We start from the raw sequence: 18,312 nt of genomic DNA, 5'->3' as shown, positions 1-18,312 counted from the left end.
TCCTTGCCTCAAAAGTGGACAGTTGAAATTAACTTTCAAAAATGAATAGAATAAGAAATGAATGTCTTAGTATTTTTTCAAGATACAAAATTAAACAGTAGCAAAAAGGAATATTGATGTTAACCATTGCAGGCAATTAGAAGTAAGAGTGAGGGAGCAGTATACATAAAATCCTCATTGTTATCTTCAGAAGTGAACAGGATATTGTCTAAATTTTATAAACCAAGAAACATTACATACATATGATCTAGAGTTTTGAAGGAAACCGCTGGGCGAACCAAAGTCAAAGAATCTTAAAAGGTGGTTTGGAGGGGTAGATTGGAGCTGGAGAGGGTCCAGCAGGGGATTAGTTTCATCACAAGATTTTCTGTATTGTTTGATTTGTTGCCAGGTAAACTCATGAATTTTTTAAAAAATCAAATGTTAAAAACTTTATGTTGATCACACAAATGAAATAATTATATATCCTATTGAACTTTATGACAATATCTACATGGGTATATGGAGATCCAGTTAGACTTGCTTTCATAGCTGAAAATCATACTGTAATATGCCTAACATGTTTATGAAGAGGATTGATATATTACCTTGTTTCCTATTGCTATGACAAAATACCCAAGCTGGCTACTTTATGAAGAAAAGAGACTTATTTAGTTCACAGTTTTGGAGGCTCAAAGTCTAAGATTGGGCCCTAGCTGTTTCACATCTGGTGAGGAACCCCTTGAATGCATCAAAACAATGCAGATGACATTATGGTGAAATCACATGCAAAAAGGATAGATCATATGACAATTCAGGGGCCAGGCTAACCCATTCTTGCAGAAACTTACCAAGGCCTCATAAGAACTACATTAACCCTTTTTAAGGGTAGTTCTCTAAATGACCCAATCACCTTCCACTAGGCCTCATGTCTTAAGCTTCCACCACCTCAATAACATCACTCTGAGACCCAAGTCTTCAGCACATGAACCCTTGGGGGACAAACTATATCCAAATTATAGAGTTGGAAGGAATATTCTGGAACTAGCCTAATGTAGAGGCTAAGGGTGTGGTATTTGGCATCCCAACGACCTGGGTTTGAGTCCTTCCTGTGCCACTCAATAGTTACATTGCATTTGACAATTTACTTTTTTTCATTCCCTAATGTTGCCCTCTATAAAATGAGGCTAATTCCTTTATAAGCAATGATCACCTCTGTAGAGACAACTAATAAGTAGTTGTTCCTCATTTTCTGTTGAATGGCTCAATCCTGCCTCACAGCTTGTTCTGATGAAGGAATCTATGTATAAAGAGCAGGGGAGAAGCAGTGTTAGTCCAAAAGTAGGTAGTAGATTTTCTTATCTACAGGGAATTTCCTGTTTGTTTAACAAAATACAGTCATTTTGTTTTAGATATATGACACTCAGGGTTTAGAGTGACACAAAGCAAGTTAAATTGCCTTACATATAAAAGGGGAAAAATTCCACCAGCAGATCAAAAGAGAGGATGTAGGAACCTGGAAATGAAAAGGAGTGGAGCTGTCAGTATGTTGGGGGACAGATAAGGCCCACTAGGAATGGGGAATGGGACTCAGGCTGTGGAGATTAAAGAATGAGAAAGTCTTATGTCCAATTTTAAATTTGTTGTGCTGTACAGCTTAGACGACTAAAGAAGTATTTGGAATTCTTGGAAGGAAATCTTTGTCACCCTCTGCCAGCATTATCTCTGAATTTACCAACATTCAGAGATACCGATTCTGTACTTTGGGGGAAAGGAAGTTTGCTAGGACAGTATTGGTGCTGAGGATATTTTGGGATTCTCATTCTGATGTTCAGAGGTCTGAAGTCTTGAATCCTCTGGGATTAGAAAGGATTCTTCCTGACATTTTGCACTAAGCAATCTTTAGCCTACTTTTCCTTATCTCCTAAATGGAGATAACTCATCTTTTCATCTTTGTCCTTAGTTGATATGTAGACTCCATATAATCTCAGGTTTTATTCCTTGCCAATCTATGGATATTGGAAATAGGCCTAAGATCTAGTGCTCTAGGTTCTTCAGTGGTCATGGGTAAACAGTGATGAGCAAAAGATTCTAAGAGTTTATGAGAAGGTGGGAAGAAATCTCTCTAATCAAAGGGTGAAGATTTGTGAACCAATTTGTTTTTTCTCTCCTGATAAGATTGCCTACTGTCCTCTGATCTCCAGGTCGCAAGAAGTTTTGCAGTATTATGAAGGTGTTAGAATTGAGATGGGACTGGTAAAGTTTGGGTTTCAAAAAATCTCTGGGAGTTGTCTCTCTGATTAACTGGTACTGAGATTTTGCTTCACTCCCTTGAATCCAATAATATCTCCTGGAGTTTATGACTCTATTACTCCAGGGTCCTAAAGGCTTAAAAATGTTGTAAGTTGTAACAGGGTAGATCTAACAGAGTGGTAGATGTAACAGAGGGTGTTTTATGGAGAAGAATTCACATGATCTAAAACTTGTAGGCAAGAGAAGGCAGGGCACATATGGTAAAAGTGAAATATTCTGTTTAGGTGGAATATAGGCAGTTATAGATAGTTCTCAGAAAAAAAAAAAAAAACAGCAGAAAAAAGGCTAGAAAAATAGTGAGGCCTAGATTTTGGGAAAGCCTTGAAAGCAGGCTCAGGCATTTCTTGAAAAGCTACTCATTGCCATGAATACCTCACTGCTAGTCACATCTCAACTCACTGCAGTAAGGAAACCACTACATGGGATAGACTCAAAAATAGTAATGGGTTAGATAAGGCATACATTCATTTATCTCATTAAAAGGAAGCCAAGGGTATGCAGTTCATGGTGGCTCCATGAAATTGTTAGGGATCCAGGTTCTTTTTTAGTTTACCACTCCAACCTAGAGGTGACCCTAATCCTCATGGCCGTCATTCTCAGGGAAATTATATATCCATCTATAAATGAGATGTTCTATTACTAAGGGGAGGAGAGGAGAATGGATACCAGTGTAAGTAATTGACAATCAATACCATTAAGTATCTGCACTGAAAATATTCCTTGTAAGATGACCAGAGACCCCACCAAATTGTGAAAATTCCTGCACATTTCCAGGACTTACTTTTCCTTACATCTTAGCAGCATTAAACACTATTGAACCTCTCCCTCCTTTTAAAACATTCACTTCCCTTGTTTTTGTGGCACTGCATTTTTGTTTTTTTCCTTATACCTTTGGTCACTTCTTATCAGACTCTTTCATGGGATATTTTCCCTCCACCTATACCACAGACACTGCAGTCCCCAGGGCTCTTTCTTAGGGCCATGCCTCTTTTAGCATAATACATTCTTCCTGAATGCTCTTGCCCTTTCCCACGAATTTGAGAACCATTTATATACTGATGACTCCTAGATATAGAACTTCCGCCCAGACCTTTTTCCTGAGCTCCAGACATGTATATTCAACTCCCTCTAGATCATTTCCATTTGTGTGCCCCTACGTGCCTCAAAATGTTCAGTTCCCCTCAAACCTGTCCCTTCTTCTGTATTCCATATCTCAGTGAAAGTGGTTACCATCCACACAATCTGTTAAATCAGGTCCCTGCAAGTTTCCTGTTACATTACCTTCCTACTAACTCCTCTATACACAATCCAATTACTACTAACAAAGTCCTATTTTTTCATTTCTTTACTATCTACTGAGTTCAACCACTCCTCACTACCTCCATTGCTACCACCCTGGGAAAAAACATAATCATTGCTTACCCGGATGTCTACTTGCGTCATAACTACTCTCCTTTTTTTCTGTGAGACATACCATATAGCAGCTGGGATGTTCTTTCTATTATACAAATCTATGTTTTATCCATTCCTGGAGTCCTTCAATAATCCCTCAGTATTTTCAGGATTAAGACTCAGGTCCTCGTCTTGGCATTCATGACTTGTCATAATTTGGAAGGGATAGGAATTTGGGGTGCCAGAATTGGAAGAAAATGAGGAGTTACATCAAGTATGGATGGGGCAAGAAACTAGGAGGCAAGAAAGTGGTGAGATGATATTACAAACTTGGAAGAAATAGCGATTCAGAGAAAAAAAGGAAACAGGAGAATGGAAACCCGCTTTGAATATACGGGGAAAGTGTGTGTGTGTGTGTGTGTGTGTGTGTGAATTATTTATAAAAGCGATTCAGGACGTTTTATTTGCTTTTTAAGTGGAAAGGTGTTCTCATGAAGCAGAAGAGTTGTAATCATTTGAATCAAATTTGGATACAGGAAATATATTGAATGTTATTTCTGCAGTTAAGCACAATGCTAAATTATACTATGGTATTTAACAAGTTTTTAGTTGATACTCTTTGAGTTTTCTGGGTCTGCATTAATATGCTTTGTAAGCAGTGATGATTTTGAGTACTCTCCACAATTTTTATTTCTTATTTTATTCTAATAGACTCCATTGCTTATTTTAATTCATTGTGTGATTGAGGTGCCACTTCAAATGAATTAAAAAAAGATTATTTAGTTTGCACATGGTATAGGGGTAAGAGACTATGATTTTGGCAAATAACCAAACTGAATCCTTATGCAAAACAACCGTTGGAAAGATTAGACATTTAAATTTAAACAATAGAGTCATAAAAGTGCTTGAAACAGGGATTTTTATAAATAGAAGCGGTGAAAGCATCTTTCAGCAAGAAACAGCTTCCAAATGCAACCACCATAGACCCTGCTTATACCACTCCTCCATGTTTACCCAAAAGAATTAAAGTAAGTGTACTATATTAATTCATGCATACCCATGTTTATAACAGTGAAATTCACAATAACCAAGTCATAGAATCAGTTGGGTGCATGTCGACAGACAGATGGGTAAAGAAAATGTGGTAGATATACACAGAGGAGTTTTATACAGTCATAAAGAAGAAAATTGCATCATCTGCAGGAAAATGGATGGCATGTGAGAGCATTATGTTAAGCAGAATAAGCCAGACTCAGAAAGTCAAGGGTCACATGTGAAATCTAGAGAGAAAAAAGGAGGAAATAAGTGTGGGAAATCTCATGAAAATAGAAGAGAGACCAGTAGAGTAGAAGGAAAGGACCAGGAGGAGGGAGGAGGGAAGGTTAAGGGGAGGTAATAGGGAATGAAATGCACCAAATTGTTATGTGCATGTATGAATATGTCATAATTAATCCAAATACTTGTATAATTAGAATGCATTAATAAAAATTAATTAAACAAAAAAGCAAAAAAGAAGCCAGTCATGATAAAGGAAAAATGATATATTTGACTACATAATAATTAAATATTTTGTACAGCAAATCCTTTTGTATATCATAAGTAACATGAAAAATGTTTGTCACATGTGACACAAAAACACAAGAGACATTGTTGGTGGGAATGCTATTCTGTGTACTTTTTGAAATAAGTTGATACACTTTGTATCATTTGAGTTATATAGCAATTGTGTTAGCAAAAATTGCCATAACAACAAAAAATGAGTTCGATACAGATTTTGGGATGTATCCTGTAGCTCTACATGCAATAGCGGAGGAATAAAATGAAGTAATCAGAATGTCCCTGAATGCTGGACTGGCTAAATAAGTTATGGGATAAGGAAAAGATTATGCAGTTGTTAAGAAAAATGTGCACCAAGGGAAAGATGTTTAAACATATATCTGGAGAGAAAAAACAGGTCACAGAACAGTAAGTATAGTGTACCATGTGTGGAGAGAAAATCCAAATAATTAGTAAATGAATAAAAAAAATCTACAGGAATGAGTAACAAAATGTTAATAGTGGCATTTTGGGGGAAATGAGTTAAGGGTGGCCTTTCATTGGTCTGCTACATATTTTTGCATTATTCAAATTTTGACAACATTAACACATTACCTTTGTAATAAGAAAAAATAAAGATATAAAAATAAATAAATTCAATGAATGACTCGCTTTCAGGGGGTGGTTTGGATTGGAAGGGCTTCAGACCGAGCCTGGTACAGTGGCATAAACATGGGCTTTGGCGTCAGACAGCCCTGAGCGGGGCCCCATTGCCCCACCCCCGAGGAAGGCGAGGGGGGGTGGCAGGGGGCTGCGGAAAGGGGCTGGGCTGGGCTGGGCTGTCTGCAGCTCTAGTCCAGGAGGCTGAGACTTCGGAGAGGGACTGAGAGAGGGCAGACGCATCCCGGACTTGCTCGAGGACAAGGTGAGTGGCGTCGAGATTGGGGTTTTCTGGCAGCCAGACAGTGATTCCAACCCCCTCAAACCCACAGAAAGGCAGGTGGTCAATTCTTATTGCAGCACTGCAGCTGGAGCAGAGATGACCTGGAGTGGGTGGAAGGCAATAAGGACGACTGATAAAAGTAGTAGGCTGTATATGGACTGAGGAATAGAGACTAGCGCAGGAGGGGAGAAAAGCGGCTAACGGAGCATGCCGGGTCGGGGACAGGGAATACAAGGGTGAAGGGAATACTGAGGAGGAGTGGAGATCCACAGAAGAGAGTCCGGGATGCAGAGAGGGGTTAAGGAATACTGGGGGGAGGGTGTGTATAGGTAACTCAGAAGAGGATGTAAGGAATGGGAATAGGGAATTCTGTGGGGAAAATAGGAAATGCGATGGGGGATTAGGGAGTAGGGAGCGGGGCAGAGGGAATAGGGAGGGGGGATAAGGAATGAGGAGCAGGGAGCGGGGGAGGGGCAGACAGGCTGGGACGGAGGCCCCCTAGGGAGGCGGAAAGGGGCGGGACCACTTCCGGCCTGGAGGGGGGAGGGCAGTCTCCGAGTTTCGGAGGGGCTTGGAGAGAGTGGACGCACTCGGGAATTGTAGGAGGACGAGGTGAGCAGTGGGGCCCAGCTTTGGATGAGAGCCCACTAGGGGTCGGCCCCACCCTCTAGGATCTGGAGAAAACCTGCCTTAAGGACCGGATCATACCGGATCCATCCGGCTGGAAAGGGAGGGAACTGGACCCAGTTTGGCTGGGCCCAGGATGGAATCACTAGTTCAATTTGAGGAGGGGGTATAATAGGAAAGGGGCGGGACCTAGATGTGTTTTGCCCCTGTTTGAAGGGGGGCGTGTTAGGAAAAAGGGCGGGACCAGGAGGTACTGTGGACTTGGTGGGGTGGGTGTGATTAGGGGAGGGGCGGGGACCACCAGACACTGCGACAATTTGGGAGAGAGCCTTGTTGGGGAGGGGGCGGGACTGAAGGGCACTGCGGACCTGAAGAGAGGCGTGTATTGGGGCTGGGTGCTGGACTGAAAGCGGAACTATTGCGCATGCGCATCATATTTCGCTAGAAAGGGGCGTGTGAGAAAGGCTAGCACCGAGAAGGGCCAGCTGCCGAATGCGCATGTGCACGGTGGACATCAAAGAAAGGGCTTGTGCTGGGAAAGCAGGCGGGGCTGAGATGGGCCCTGCTGCAGACGCGCATGCGCACTGTCGACCTGCGGCTGGGGGGTGCACTGGGAAAAGGGGCGGGGTCCCCAGAGCTGCCGCGCTGGCACATCTTCCTGGAGAAGGGGAGGGTGCGGCTGCAGAGAATTGAGACCTAGTCTTTGGATTTCTGTATCTGAGAACAGAGTTGTCGGGGGTGGGGGAGGGTTTTGGGATTGGGGCCCTAGGGAAGGTGAGGCTCAACCTCTGGGCAAAAGGGAGAGGACATTCATTGGGCTCCCTACTTGACTCAGATCTTTTCCCTTTCAGGCTCAGCTCTTGCCAGGCCAACTTGAGACATGTCTGACACAAGCGAGAGTGGTGTGGGTCCAACTCGTTTCCAGGTAAGGCCTCTTTCTGTCCTCTCTGCAGCTGCTTTTCCTCTCCAGCTCCTGTTGCTGCTCCAAATCCCTTGGCACTTCCCTTCTCATCCCACTTGTCCTTCTCCACCCACTTCCTTGCCTGGGTTCCCTCAGGAGGGAGGGAGGGAGAAAGGGAGAGGGTGGGCGGGCCCCTCTTCTATCGTAAGTTCTTGCTTAGAGGAAGGAGAGCCAGAGGTGGTCAGAACATACAGCAAGTAGGAGCCCATACAGGTCAGAGAAGTGTGGCCTTGGAATTTTGGAGCCATTTGCCCACTTGTGGGTGGGGAGAAGGTCAGTGAGCTTCCCTGCTTCCTCTTGCAGGCTAAACCTTCGGAAAAGAACAGTGGCTCCATGATGCAGACCCTGTTGACAGTGACCCAGAACTTGGAGGTCTCAGAGACACCGAAGGCCTCAGAGGCTGCAAAGGTCCCCAAAGCCTCAGGAGTCTCAAAGGCTACAGAGATCTCAAAGGCTACAGAGATCTCAAAGGCCTCAGAGGCTCAGGAGTCAGCTACCAGCCAGGCCTCACCTACCACCCAGCTGACTGATGCTCAGGTTCTGGCAGCTGAAAACAAAAGTCCAACAGCTGACACCAAGACACAGAATACTGACCTGCAGGCTGTAACAATGCCTGCCACCGAGACCAAAAAAGTCAGCTGTGTGGCTGATACGAAGGTCAATACAAAGGCTCTGGAGACTGAGACTGCTGCCTCTGAGGCTCCAGCAGATGAACCTGAGTCTGAGGGTGCAGCTGCTCAGGCTCAGGAGAATCAGGATACTCGGCCCAAGGTCAAGGCCAAGAAAGCCCGAAAGGTAAGACTTCTGCAGTCACCACCCTTGCTTTTCCATTCATTTCTTCTCACTTGGTTCATTTGTTCTACAAACATTTAGAAAGATTCTTGTGATCATCAAAGCTATGGGGAACACTGAGAAGACTGTGATATCATTCCTTTCTTCAGAGAGACTGGTGGGGAGATGAGACAGGAATACACGTAGTTACAATCTGAATGTGATGCAGTTTATATTTATATAGTAATTACTCATGCCTTAGGTCCCGAACTAGGCATACTCATATAAGTTATTTCATTAAATATTGAAAGTAGTTCTTATAGTCTCAGTTTTATAAAGAAGGACACTGAATCCTAGAGATAAAACTAGTCCATGATGGTACACATGGAGCCAGTGGGGCACATAGAAAGAGGAAAAGACTCAGGTTCCACCCTTGGATTGTTCCTGGTCTGCTGTGGGGGTGAAACTCCCAACGGGAAGTGAGGGAAACAAACCCAACACTCTGTAAGGACCGAGTCTAGTGAGTTAGGCTGTTATTACTGGGGCAGGATTAGGGGGTGGTTCCTGGAAGAAATAGGGTGAGAAGAAAGGATCTGTTTCACTTGGTGGTGTTGAGCTTCCTCTCTGTCTGTGCAGGTGAAACATCTGGATGGGGAAGAGGATGGAAATAGTGATCAGAGTCAGGCTTCTGGAACCACAGGTGGTCGAAGGGTCTCAAAGGCCCTGATGGCCTCAATGGCCCGCAGGGCCTCAAGGGGGCCCATAGCCTTTTGGGCCCGTAGGGCATCAAGAACTCGGTTGGCTGCTTGGGCCCGGAGAGCCTTGCTCTCCCTGAGGTCACCTAAAGCCCGCAGGGGGAAGGCCCGCCGTAGAGCTGCCAAACTTCAGTCATCCCAGGAGCCTGAAGCACCACCACCTAGAGATGTTGCCCTTTTGCAAGGGAGGGTAAGAACTTTACCCTTTCCATCCTGCTTTTTCCACTGCCTTGGCTGCCCTCTTCTCTGCTAACCTCTCAGCTTTTCTGCCCACTTATATTGGTCTTTTCATCTTTTCTTCCTCTTCCAGGCAAATGATTTGGTGAAGTACCTATTATCTAAAGACCAGACAAAGATTCCCATCAAACGCTCAGGTAGAGTCCTATTAACCTTACCCCTTCCCCAAGCTCTGCCCTCCATTGCCCTCTCTTCCATGGACTGATCCCTCACTCTTACACTCCTATCGCTCTCCTCCCAGAGTTCTAATTTGGCAGTGCTAGAACCTGGTTATGCCACCTATGGCATGGTTGGCAAAGGGTCAGTAGCTTGGGCATGGGGCATCTCTTTAGCCCAGGTGCTGGCAACACTCTCCCCTTGCAGACATGCTGAAGGACATCATCAAAGAATACACTGATGTGTACCCTGAAATCATTGAACGAGCAGGCTATTCATTGGAGAAGGTGAAGGGGCAGGCCTGGGGGATGGGTAGACTGGGGAAACCTCAAATGGAACAATGGTACACATTGTCTCTTCTGGGTGGGGAACCACAGAGATGGACTAATAGATCCTCATTACTGGGAAGATGATCAGACAGTGGCCTAAGGAGGGGCATAGACCAGCCGTGGGTCATGCAGCAAGTCAGTGGTGAAAGCACAGCTAAGATCCAATCCACCCAACTTAGTCCTGGCATCTGTCTTCTGCTGGACATGTACTTTTGTGTATTTCAGATACTCACCTTTCTCCCTAGGTTCCCACTAATCACAAAGATAATGACAAGAGTACATTTATTGCTTGTTTACTTGTGCTGGGCACTTAGCTATGTGCTTTGTGAGCAGTATTTCACTGATTTTTCACACACACACAGAACCCTTGGGTACATGGTTAGCTGCATGGTGCCTGAGAAACTGAATTTTGTGATCTCACAAGATATTCTCCCATCCACAGGTATTTGGGATTCAGTTGAAGGAAATTGATAAGAATGACCACTTGTACATTCTTCTCAGCACCTTAGAACCCACAGATGCAGGAATACTGGGAACGTAAGCTGGAAAAGGGATGGGGTTGGAGTGGGGTTTCTGCTTTCATCCATTGTACTACCTCTTTCTTGCCCTCTCTAACCACATCCTCTTAGAGAGTCAGGGAAGACAGGGCCTAAAAAGTCCTGTCCCAGCTCCCACTCATGGTCAGAGTCCTCCACACAGTAGTAGTACAAGATTATGATTGACTAAAGATCATAGGAGCCTAGGGTGGGACATTCTTGCTGTTAGATTAGTCATCTCTTCAGAAGCTTCCCAGGAAAGCAGGCCTATTGCCTACTTTCTTCCTATTGAATGGCTGGCCTGGCCTTGGCAGAGTGGTTCTCATGGGAGGACCTCCTGGTGTGGGTGGATCTTGATGCTCCAAGGGCAAGAACGGTTTGGATATGCTGTGCATACATCTGTGCATAGTGCTTATTTCATACTGCCTACATATGGAGACTGAAGGCTGGAGAGAGCAGGGAACTTCTCCCAAGATCATGGGGAGTGTTGTCACTGGGGCTTTGCCTAGAATGGCTCAGGTCTGAGGACTCTGGGAGAAGAAAGGACTCACATTGACTGGGTACCTGGTCAGCTTGTGACAGGTGTTCTTCCATCTTGGCAACTTGGGATAGAGATAGGATGTGGTTTTCCCACTTTACTGAATGGGACACCTTGGCTTATGAGTCTGAGTGACTTGCCTGGGGTGACATGAGCTGGAAACATAAACTAGAAAGAATTCTCCCTTATCTGAGGAATCTAGGAGAGGGTAGCCTAGTGAGCTGGAACATGGCTTCTGGACATAAAGTTTCTCTGTCCTGTTATTTCCTTAGGACCAAGGACTCACCCAAGCTGGGTCTCCTCATGGTGCTTCTTAGCATCATCTTCATGAATGGAAATAGGTCCAGTGAGGGTGAGTGGCTGGGCATGTAGCCTAATGGGTGGCTGTGCTCTGAATTCCATGTGTTCATTTTCTGTCCCCATCCCCTCTTGCCTCCCCTTGCAGCTGTCATCTGGGAGGTGCTGCGCAAGTTGGGGCTGCGCCCTGGGTATGATTGGGCTCTCTCAGCGCTTGCTGTCCGTGTTGTCCTTTGGCAAGAGAGGACGGTCCCAGGATTGCATCAGCCTGGTGGTCTGGTGGAGCAGGCGGTGGGGGGGTGCTGGGCTGGGTAGAAGACCCAGGGTTCTGACCTGGGTGGATGGGCAAATGGTCTCGAACTCTGTACCCTCTTTCACTGTCTCTTAAGCTTCCCCCTGTGGTGAATTTGTTTTCTATCTTGGAAATGCCTCTGACCATGTCTGGGAAGTGCCACTGTTCTGATGGCATTGATTTGTTTGTTTATTTGTCTTTCTTCTGCTCTCAGGATACATCACTCACTCTTTGGGGATGTGAAGAAGCTCATTACTGATGAGTTTGTGAAGCAGAAGTAAGTATCTTTGGCTAGTGTTGGTGTGTTCCATGTATTTTGCCTGTGTAACAACTGAGCAATGAAGGCATCATAAGTGAATTTCTATATGCATGTGTGCACATGTGTGTATGTATGTGAATGCACATATGTGTGCAGCTGGTAGCTTATTTTGGGGGCATTGATAGGGAATAAGTGCATTGTGTATTTCCTGCTGTATTATGTGGACTCTCATGTGTCTTGGGGACAACTCTACAAGGGAAGGATCATCACTAACAGCATTATACAAATTGTGGAAACTCATCCTCAGAGAGGTGAAGCCATTTGCTCAGGGTTACACTGATATCAATGGAAGAGTTGTGTTTAGATCTTGATTCCAATGCCTTGGTTCACTTTACTGTGCTAAGCAAAACTTCATAGAAATTCCTTTCCATAAAGAAATGCCCCAGCATTAAAACTTCATGTAGCCAGTTACCATGCTGGTGATATGACTTGTCATCTGATTTCATTTTCATAAATACCCTGCAGAATGTCTTCCCATCCCCTTTTATGGTTCAGGGACTTTAAGGCTCTGAGAGGAGTTATTTGAATATCCAGCAGCTGGTAAAAGGGTCTTTAGGGCCTGCAGTCCAATCCTTTTGACTTTCTAACATTGTTAGAGCCAGCCTAACATTGTTCTTTGGAGAACTTGTGAAGACTCACACAATCACACACACACACACACACACACACATGATTGGTAATATATAAAGAGCAGGCTGCTCTTGGTTGACTGTTTCTTCCTTTATAGTCTTTCTAGTCATTTTCTATAATAGATCTTTCCAGGGGCCTCAGCCAGGCTTGAGAACCCTTGTGGTAGGGTGTGCTCAGAGCAGGGGGCCTGAAGAATGCTTCTCTGTTTACAACACACCCAACAGGAATATGGGGTTATTGTGACAAGGGGCACAAAAATTGTGGCTTCCCTATGAACAAATGCCCTACATGTGTACCCTCTGCACCTCCATGTGACTTTCAGAGAGGACCAGTGAGATGGCTCAATACTAAGGGGACAGCTGCAGTATTTAGTTTGGGAGGTGACCACCTAAAGCCTGTACAGTCCATGCATGGGTTGGCCTTGGATGGACATGGAAATGAAACTCTGAACCTTTCTTTTTAAGGTACCTGGACTATGCCAGAGTCCCCAATAGCAATCCTCCTGAGTATGAGTTCTTTTGGGGCCTGCGCTCATACTATGAGACCAGCAAGATGAAAGTCCTGAAATTTGCCTGCAAGGTAATTGGAGAGCTGCTTGAGCTTGGCATATCAAGAGCATGGGGTGCCCCTGGCTGGGAAAGGCTGTGTGTAGAACAGCCTGTAGTTCATATCTAAACATTCTGAAGTCTCTTGTTAGTTTCCAGACATGAAGGCAGGCACTTACAGCTGATATGACATTATCTTATTGCATGTGAGAAAACAGGTTCATAGAGGTTGGTAGGTGATACGTTCCAGTCATGGGACTAGAAAGTGTCAGTGCAGGGATGGAATAGTATAGTAGGTGCAGAATTACTATTAGTACTTAACTATTTTATTGCTATTACATATAGCATGTAATGTGGTGCCTAGCAAATAGTAGGTACTTAATTCTCTGATTATGATTCTTCTCATGGTTATTTCCATTTCAGGTACAAAAGAAGGATCCCAAGGAATGGGCAGCTCAGTACCGTGAGGCAATGGAAGCAGATTTGAAGGCTGCAGCCGAGGCTGCAGCTGAAGCCAAGGCGAGGGCTGAGATTAGAGCTCGAATGGGCATTGGGCTTGGCTCTGAAAATGCTGCTGGGCCCTGCAACTGGGACGAAGCTGATATTGGACCCTGGGCCAAAGCCCGGATCCAGGCGGGAGCTGAAGCTAAAGCCAAAGCCCAAGAGGGTGGTGGTGCCAGTGCTGCTGCCAGTACCAGTACCGGTGCCGGTGCCAGTGCCAGTGCCAGTGGTGGCTTCAGTGCCAGTGCCAGCCTGACTGCCACTCTCACATTTGGGCTCTTTGCTGGCCTTGGTGGAGCTGGGGCCAGCACCAGTGGCAGTTCTGGTGCCTGTGGTTTCTCCTACAAGTGAGATTTCAGGTATCTGTCATGGTTTTGGTGGTAGCAGCTGGGGCTCATGGGAGTGGGATGAGGAGCTGAATGAAGCCTGGTTTTGAGAATGATATAGAGATTTAAAGATACTGCATTTGACATTTTATTCCTTCCTGATTGGTGAATATACATTGATTTTTAAATTTTCTTTTACTTTTGTTTGCAGATATTCCTAATCCCAGCAGTCTTTCTCTTCAAGCCAGGGTGCACCCTCAGAATCCTACTCAAAACAGCACTCTAGGCAGCCACTATCAATCAACAGAAGTTGACACTCTGCATTAAATCTATTTGCCATTTCTGAGTTGATTGCATTTATTTTTTGGTGGGCTGTCGCATTTTAAAAGAAATTGGGAAAGTTTCAATTTTAGTCTATGCTTAGTTTGAGGTGACAGTATTAGCTTTAGGGAGCAAGATTAGCAGATCTTTCTGGGAGAGGCTGCAGGGGGTCATAGGCAGAGAAGACACTTGCTTGAAGAAGGAAGCCTGGGGTGGGCAAATCTAGAGCAGAAAGCAGAGGTGTAGGAGACTGTACATCATGTATGGACTCTCCTTTTTAGAAATATAGATGAAAAACAGGAAAGGGTGAGATGGGTAGCTAAACAGAGATACATGAACAAGGGACCATTTTCTTGGGGAAGGAGAGAGTGACTTAACAGGTCAGGAACCAATGGAAAGGGAGAAGTTAAAACATTGAATCATGCAGCCCAGTCCCTGAGGTGAGAGAGAATGAGTTGTGGGAAGCCCTGGGTGAACACACTGTTCAGACAAGACTCTGGGGACTATGAAAGGATGTCAAGCAACAGGGAGGCCCCAATAGAAGATGAAACACATGAATTTTGGGAGAATATGGCAAGGTGCTCAGTAACAGGGCTATGTAAGCCAAGAATGAGATTGGTTTCTTTCAAAGTTTGAGTTCTGTTTGAATTTGGAATAAGGAATGAGTGAATCTAGACCAAAGGACAGTGAATATGGGTCTAGATCTTCACTACTGTGTTCCTGCCTGACATGTAGTACAGATGCAGAATGTTGGAAGGGTGGACCATGGGGCCTATACAGGCTTGGAGAAGGATAAGAGTGTGAGGTTGATTGGGGAACAACATGGGGATCTATGGATAGGAGTCTCAATGAAGTCTGTGAGTGGGGGCATAATGTTAAGTAAATACCCTGAGTGGCTGCTGTGTAAGAGTGGAGTGATGAGGAAACTGGCAGGTTATATTGGGGGAATGGTTAGGGGGCTGATTGTATTTAAGAGGACCACAGAGAGAGCTTTGGTAATGATGAGGTCTGAGGAGTGGGTGGTTGAAGGGGAGAGGAGGAGATGGTTCCTGCAGGTGAGAGGTCAATAGCTTGAGAGGCCAGAGTATTGTTTGGGTTATTCATGTGGATAGTAAAAGCACCTGGACTGTAGCAGAACTTGGGGTAGAAGGGAACAGTATGAGTTAGGTACCAAAGTCTCCTGTGGTAGAAGGTGGTGGTCTCTTAGCTACACTGCCAGTGAGGAGACAGGGACCTCATGCTGTTAGAGACTCTCCTCCTTGTTTTTGGGTTGTACTGCCCCAAACCTTTCTCTCCAAGAAGTCCTCACTATCTCTAATCCATACTTTACCAGGCTCCTAATCACTGAACCAGTCTAGCAAACAACGAGGCCCTTGTAATGGCTACCTCTTCCCTACTATAGAGTCTAGAAGCAATAAAGGCAGATTGTTTATTGAATAGGAAACAGGATTTTAAAAAAATAGACTCTTATCCAGAGTGAGACAGCTCTTTGCCTGTGACTGTGAATTGAGACCTGCTTTCACTGCTGATGTGTTCTTCACTAGAAGTAGATGTTCATGAATGAACAGGACATGGTGGCCTCAGGAGGCTGTGTAGTGCCCAAGGTCAGAGGCAGTTTTGGCCTCCTAGGAGGAATTTCTGGTGGGTACAATGTCCAAGGTTCTCCCACATTTCCAGGTGCTGTTCATTAGAAAGTGGAGGAGATAGGGAGTAATGAGGGATAGTGAAGAATTCAGGGACTATGATTGTAATAATTTAATTTGAAGTGCTTGATAAAAGATGAATCAATCACAAAAGAACTTTGTTTTTCCTACTTCTGTACCCTCCACTGGCCACTGGACTTGCAGGACTCCTCAAGTCTTCATCCCTCCCACAAAGCCTAGAACTTGACAAGGAATTGGTTTTCCCTCACTTGTCATGTGTGGGGCCTTGAAGGCAGTGAGACAGGGAAGAAGAGAGCAAGTCTGATCCCTGGCAACTGGGGGAATATTGGGATAGGGAAGAGGAAAAGGAATATTGGCAGGGGAAATGGGGACAGATTCTTGTTCTTGTGTTTGCCACCTTTATCAGCATGGATGCCAAATGTGAATGGACTCTCACAGTTTCCAGTCTTTCCTTTATATCATTCATTAAATCCCAGATAATTCTTTATTGTTTCATGTGTCTTGGCTAGGAATGGGCAGAGCTCCTTGAGCAGTTTCTTCACCTATTTATCACCTTCTAAGAAGCTCTTAGACATTTTTTATCCCAGTTGTCCCCTGTCCATGAAATTTGATTTCCACAAGTATACTATATATCTAATTACTGTGTATATTTACATAAAAGAGTAAACATAATCTTACTTTTTATTCAACACAGGGTTAATTAATGACAATGTTTTAAGTTAAAAGTTAAATGTGCAGTTAAATCCATGTTGAACCTAGGCATAACATCCATCACTTCTATGACCATTCTATTCATTGACTCATTGAACAGGCACTGTGGTATCTACAGAAAAATTGACAAGATTGCACTGGTTGGTCATGGTCCTTTTGGTGAGCATGCACATGGGACACAAATACTCCCACACAACTCATTCTTAAGCGATTTACTCACTGTCTCAACATATATGTAGGCAAAGCACTTAAAACTATAACTTGCACACAATGTATACTCACTATGTATTTTATTGCCTCATCATTATTGCTATCAGTCCTCCAATCTCATTCCTTCCTGGTCTCTGACCAACTGGCCTGACTTAATCCATACTGATCAGTGCTCCTGGCCAGGTTGCTTTCTGAATAAAGAGATCAGTCAGATGTGTGGCCCCTAGAAGGATCTCCCTTTCTTACTTCCTATCAGGGTCACATCTGAGTGAGACTGTTAACACCACAGGTCAGCTTCAGGCTAGTTCCTGGTTATCATATGGTGTCATCTGCCATCTGCAAACCATGCTCCTGGGCTGCTGCTTCAGGAAGCTGGTTATATGGGAACTTCCCACATGACCTTACCGGATGAGCTGAGGAAGGCAGCAGTGGGGCAGAAGTAGGGATGACGGGGAGGGTGTATTTCCTGTAATTTGTGTGCCCTCAGGATCTGCTGTGGTCTGGTCTTGTACAGAACATTGCCCTTTTGTGATGGAACACTGTCATTCCTTGCCCAATTTAAAGTTTGGTGGATTAGATGGCACAAGACCCAGGATGGGTGGCTCAGGTTGCCAAGTCGCTTGGTGATCCCATCATTCTTTGTTCAAATTCAATCAGGTCCTATTAATTTAATGCTGTTGAATTAAGTGTCAGGTGCCAGAACTGTCTCTCAAATGGAGAGTAGTTATTTGATGAAGAGAGCATGGATTTTGCTCCAAAATGCTAGGAGCTTGTGCCAGTCAAGGTTTGTCAGAGGCTCCATACAGCACCCTATTCTGTCTCAACACATTCAGATGTGTATTTGTTCATTCAGCCAACATGTCTTAGTGACTACAGTCTTCATGCCCTGTGCTGGGTGCTGGGGTGTTCTTGCTCCCAAGACATGGCCAGTTCAGGGAGGGAAGCAATGAAAGCACTGAAGAATGACAAATGGCTGTGGGAGCCCAGAAGAGCAAGAGATCAGCTCTCCCTCTATGAATAGGTGTGTAATTAATCAGATGCTGTATGCTAGAAAACTCTGCACAAATACATGCAGGTGCATTTATACCTACAAATATAGGCACTTTATGTATACAGTTAATGATGGATATGAGTCAGCAGTCTGTGTGAGGGTGGAAGGAGCCCTTGCCTGGGAGGTAGGAGACATTGTTCAACCCACCAGCGCCCTTACAGGTAGATCCCTGTGTGTCTTGGACACATTCCTGCCCCTCTATGGCCTTGGATGCTGCATGTAAGATACAAGCAACATTCACTCACCAGCCTGGACTCTGTGAGTGTCACTATGGATGGTGAATGTGGAGCACCCAGATCACTCTCTGATACATGGTAGCTGCTGCATGAATGAGAGCTACAGTGAAGGGGAAAGTGGTGACAATCATTGGGA

At 44.6% G+C, this 18,312-nt stretch overlaps 1 protein-coding gene across 3 annotated transcripts; it reads left to right on the top strand.

Annotated features, from left to right (window-relative positions):
• The first annotated feature begins 6,012 nt into the window (after positions 1–6,012).
• MAGED2 (MAGE family member D2) lies at positions 6,013–14,329 on the top strand. 3 transcript variants are annotated; one of them, XM_079124184.1, is made up of 13 exons: positions 6,013–6,145; positions 7,642–7,715; positions 8,055–8,546; positions 9,159–9,467; positions 9,588–9,651; positions 9,878–9,957; positions 10,442–10,536; positions 11,346–11,425; positions 11,519–11,561; positions 11,877–11,939; positions 13,076–13,190; positions 13,580–14,016; positions 14,195–14,329. In XM_079124184.1, exons 2-12 carry the CDS (start codon positions 7,671–7,673, stop codon positions 14,006–14,008), a joined length of 1,815 nt encoding a protein of 604 aa, XP_078980310.1. In that variant the 5' UTR covers positions 6,013–6,145; positions 7,642–7,670; the 3' UTR covers positions 14,009–14,016; positions 14,195–14,329. The 3 variants fall into 3 exon arrangements, with proteins under 3 accessions (XP_078980310.1, XP_078980309.1, XP_078980311.1); XM_079124183.1 differs by lacking the exon at positions 6,013–6,145 and adding an exon at positions 6,652–6,775; XM_079124185.1 differs by lacking the exon at positions 6,013–6,145 and adding an exon at positions 7,439–7,463.
• The last annotated feature ends 3,983 nt before the right edge of the window (positions 14,330–18,312 follow it).

This window comes from Sciurus vulgaris (genome assembly GCF_902686455.1).
Source record: "Sciurus vulgaris genome assembly, chromosome: X".
Lineage (NCBI taxonomy): Eukaryota > Metazoa > Chordata > Mammalia > Rodentia > Sciuridae > Sciurus > Sciurus vulgaris.
The sequence above is the reverse complement of the archived record's forward strand: the minus strand, read 5'-3'. Positions and strand labels throughout refer to the sequence as shown.

Excerpts from the sequence above, each read along its gene's own strand:
- MAGED2 (XM_079124184.1), top strand. The coding sequence starts at position 7,671 with ATGTCTGACACAAGCGAGAGTGGTGTGGGTCCAACTCGTTTCCAG. Across the intron at positions 8,547-9,158 it reads AGGCCAAGAAAGCCCGAAAG|GTGAAACATCTGGATGGGGA; the intron begins GTAAGACTTCTG and ends CTGTCTGTGCAG. Across the intron at positions 9,652-9,877 it reads GATTCCCATCAAACGCTCAG|ACATGCTGAAGGACATCATC; the intron begins GTAGAGTCCTAT and ends CTCCCCTTGCAG.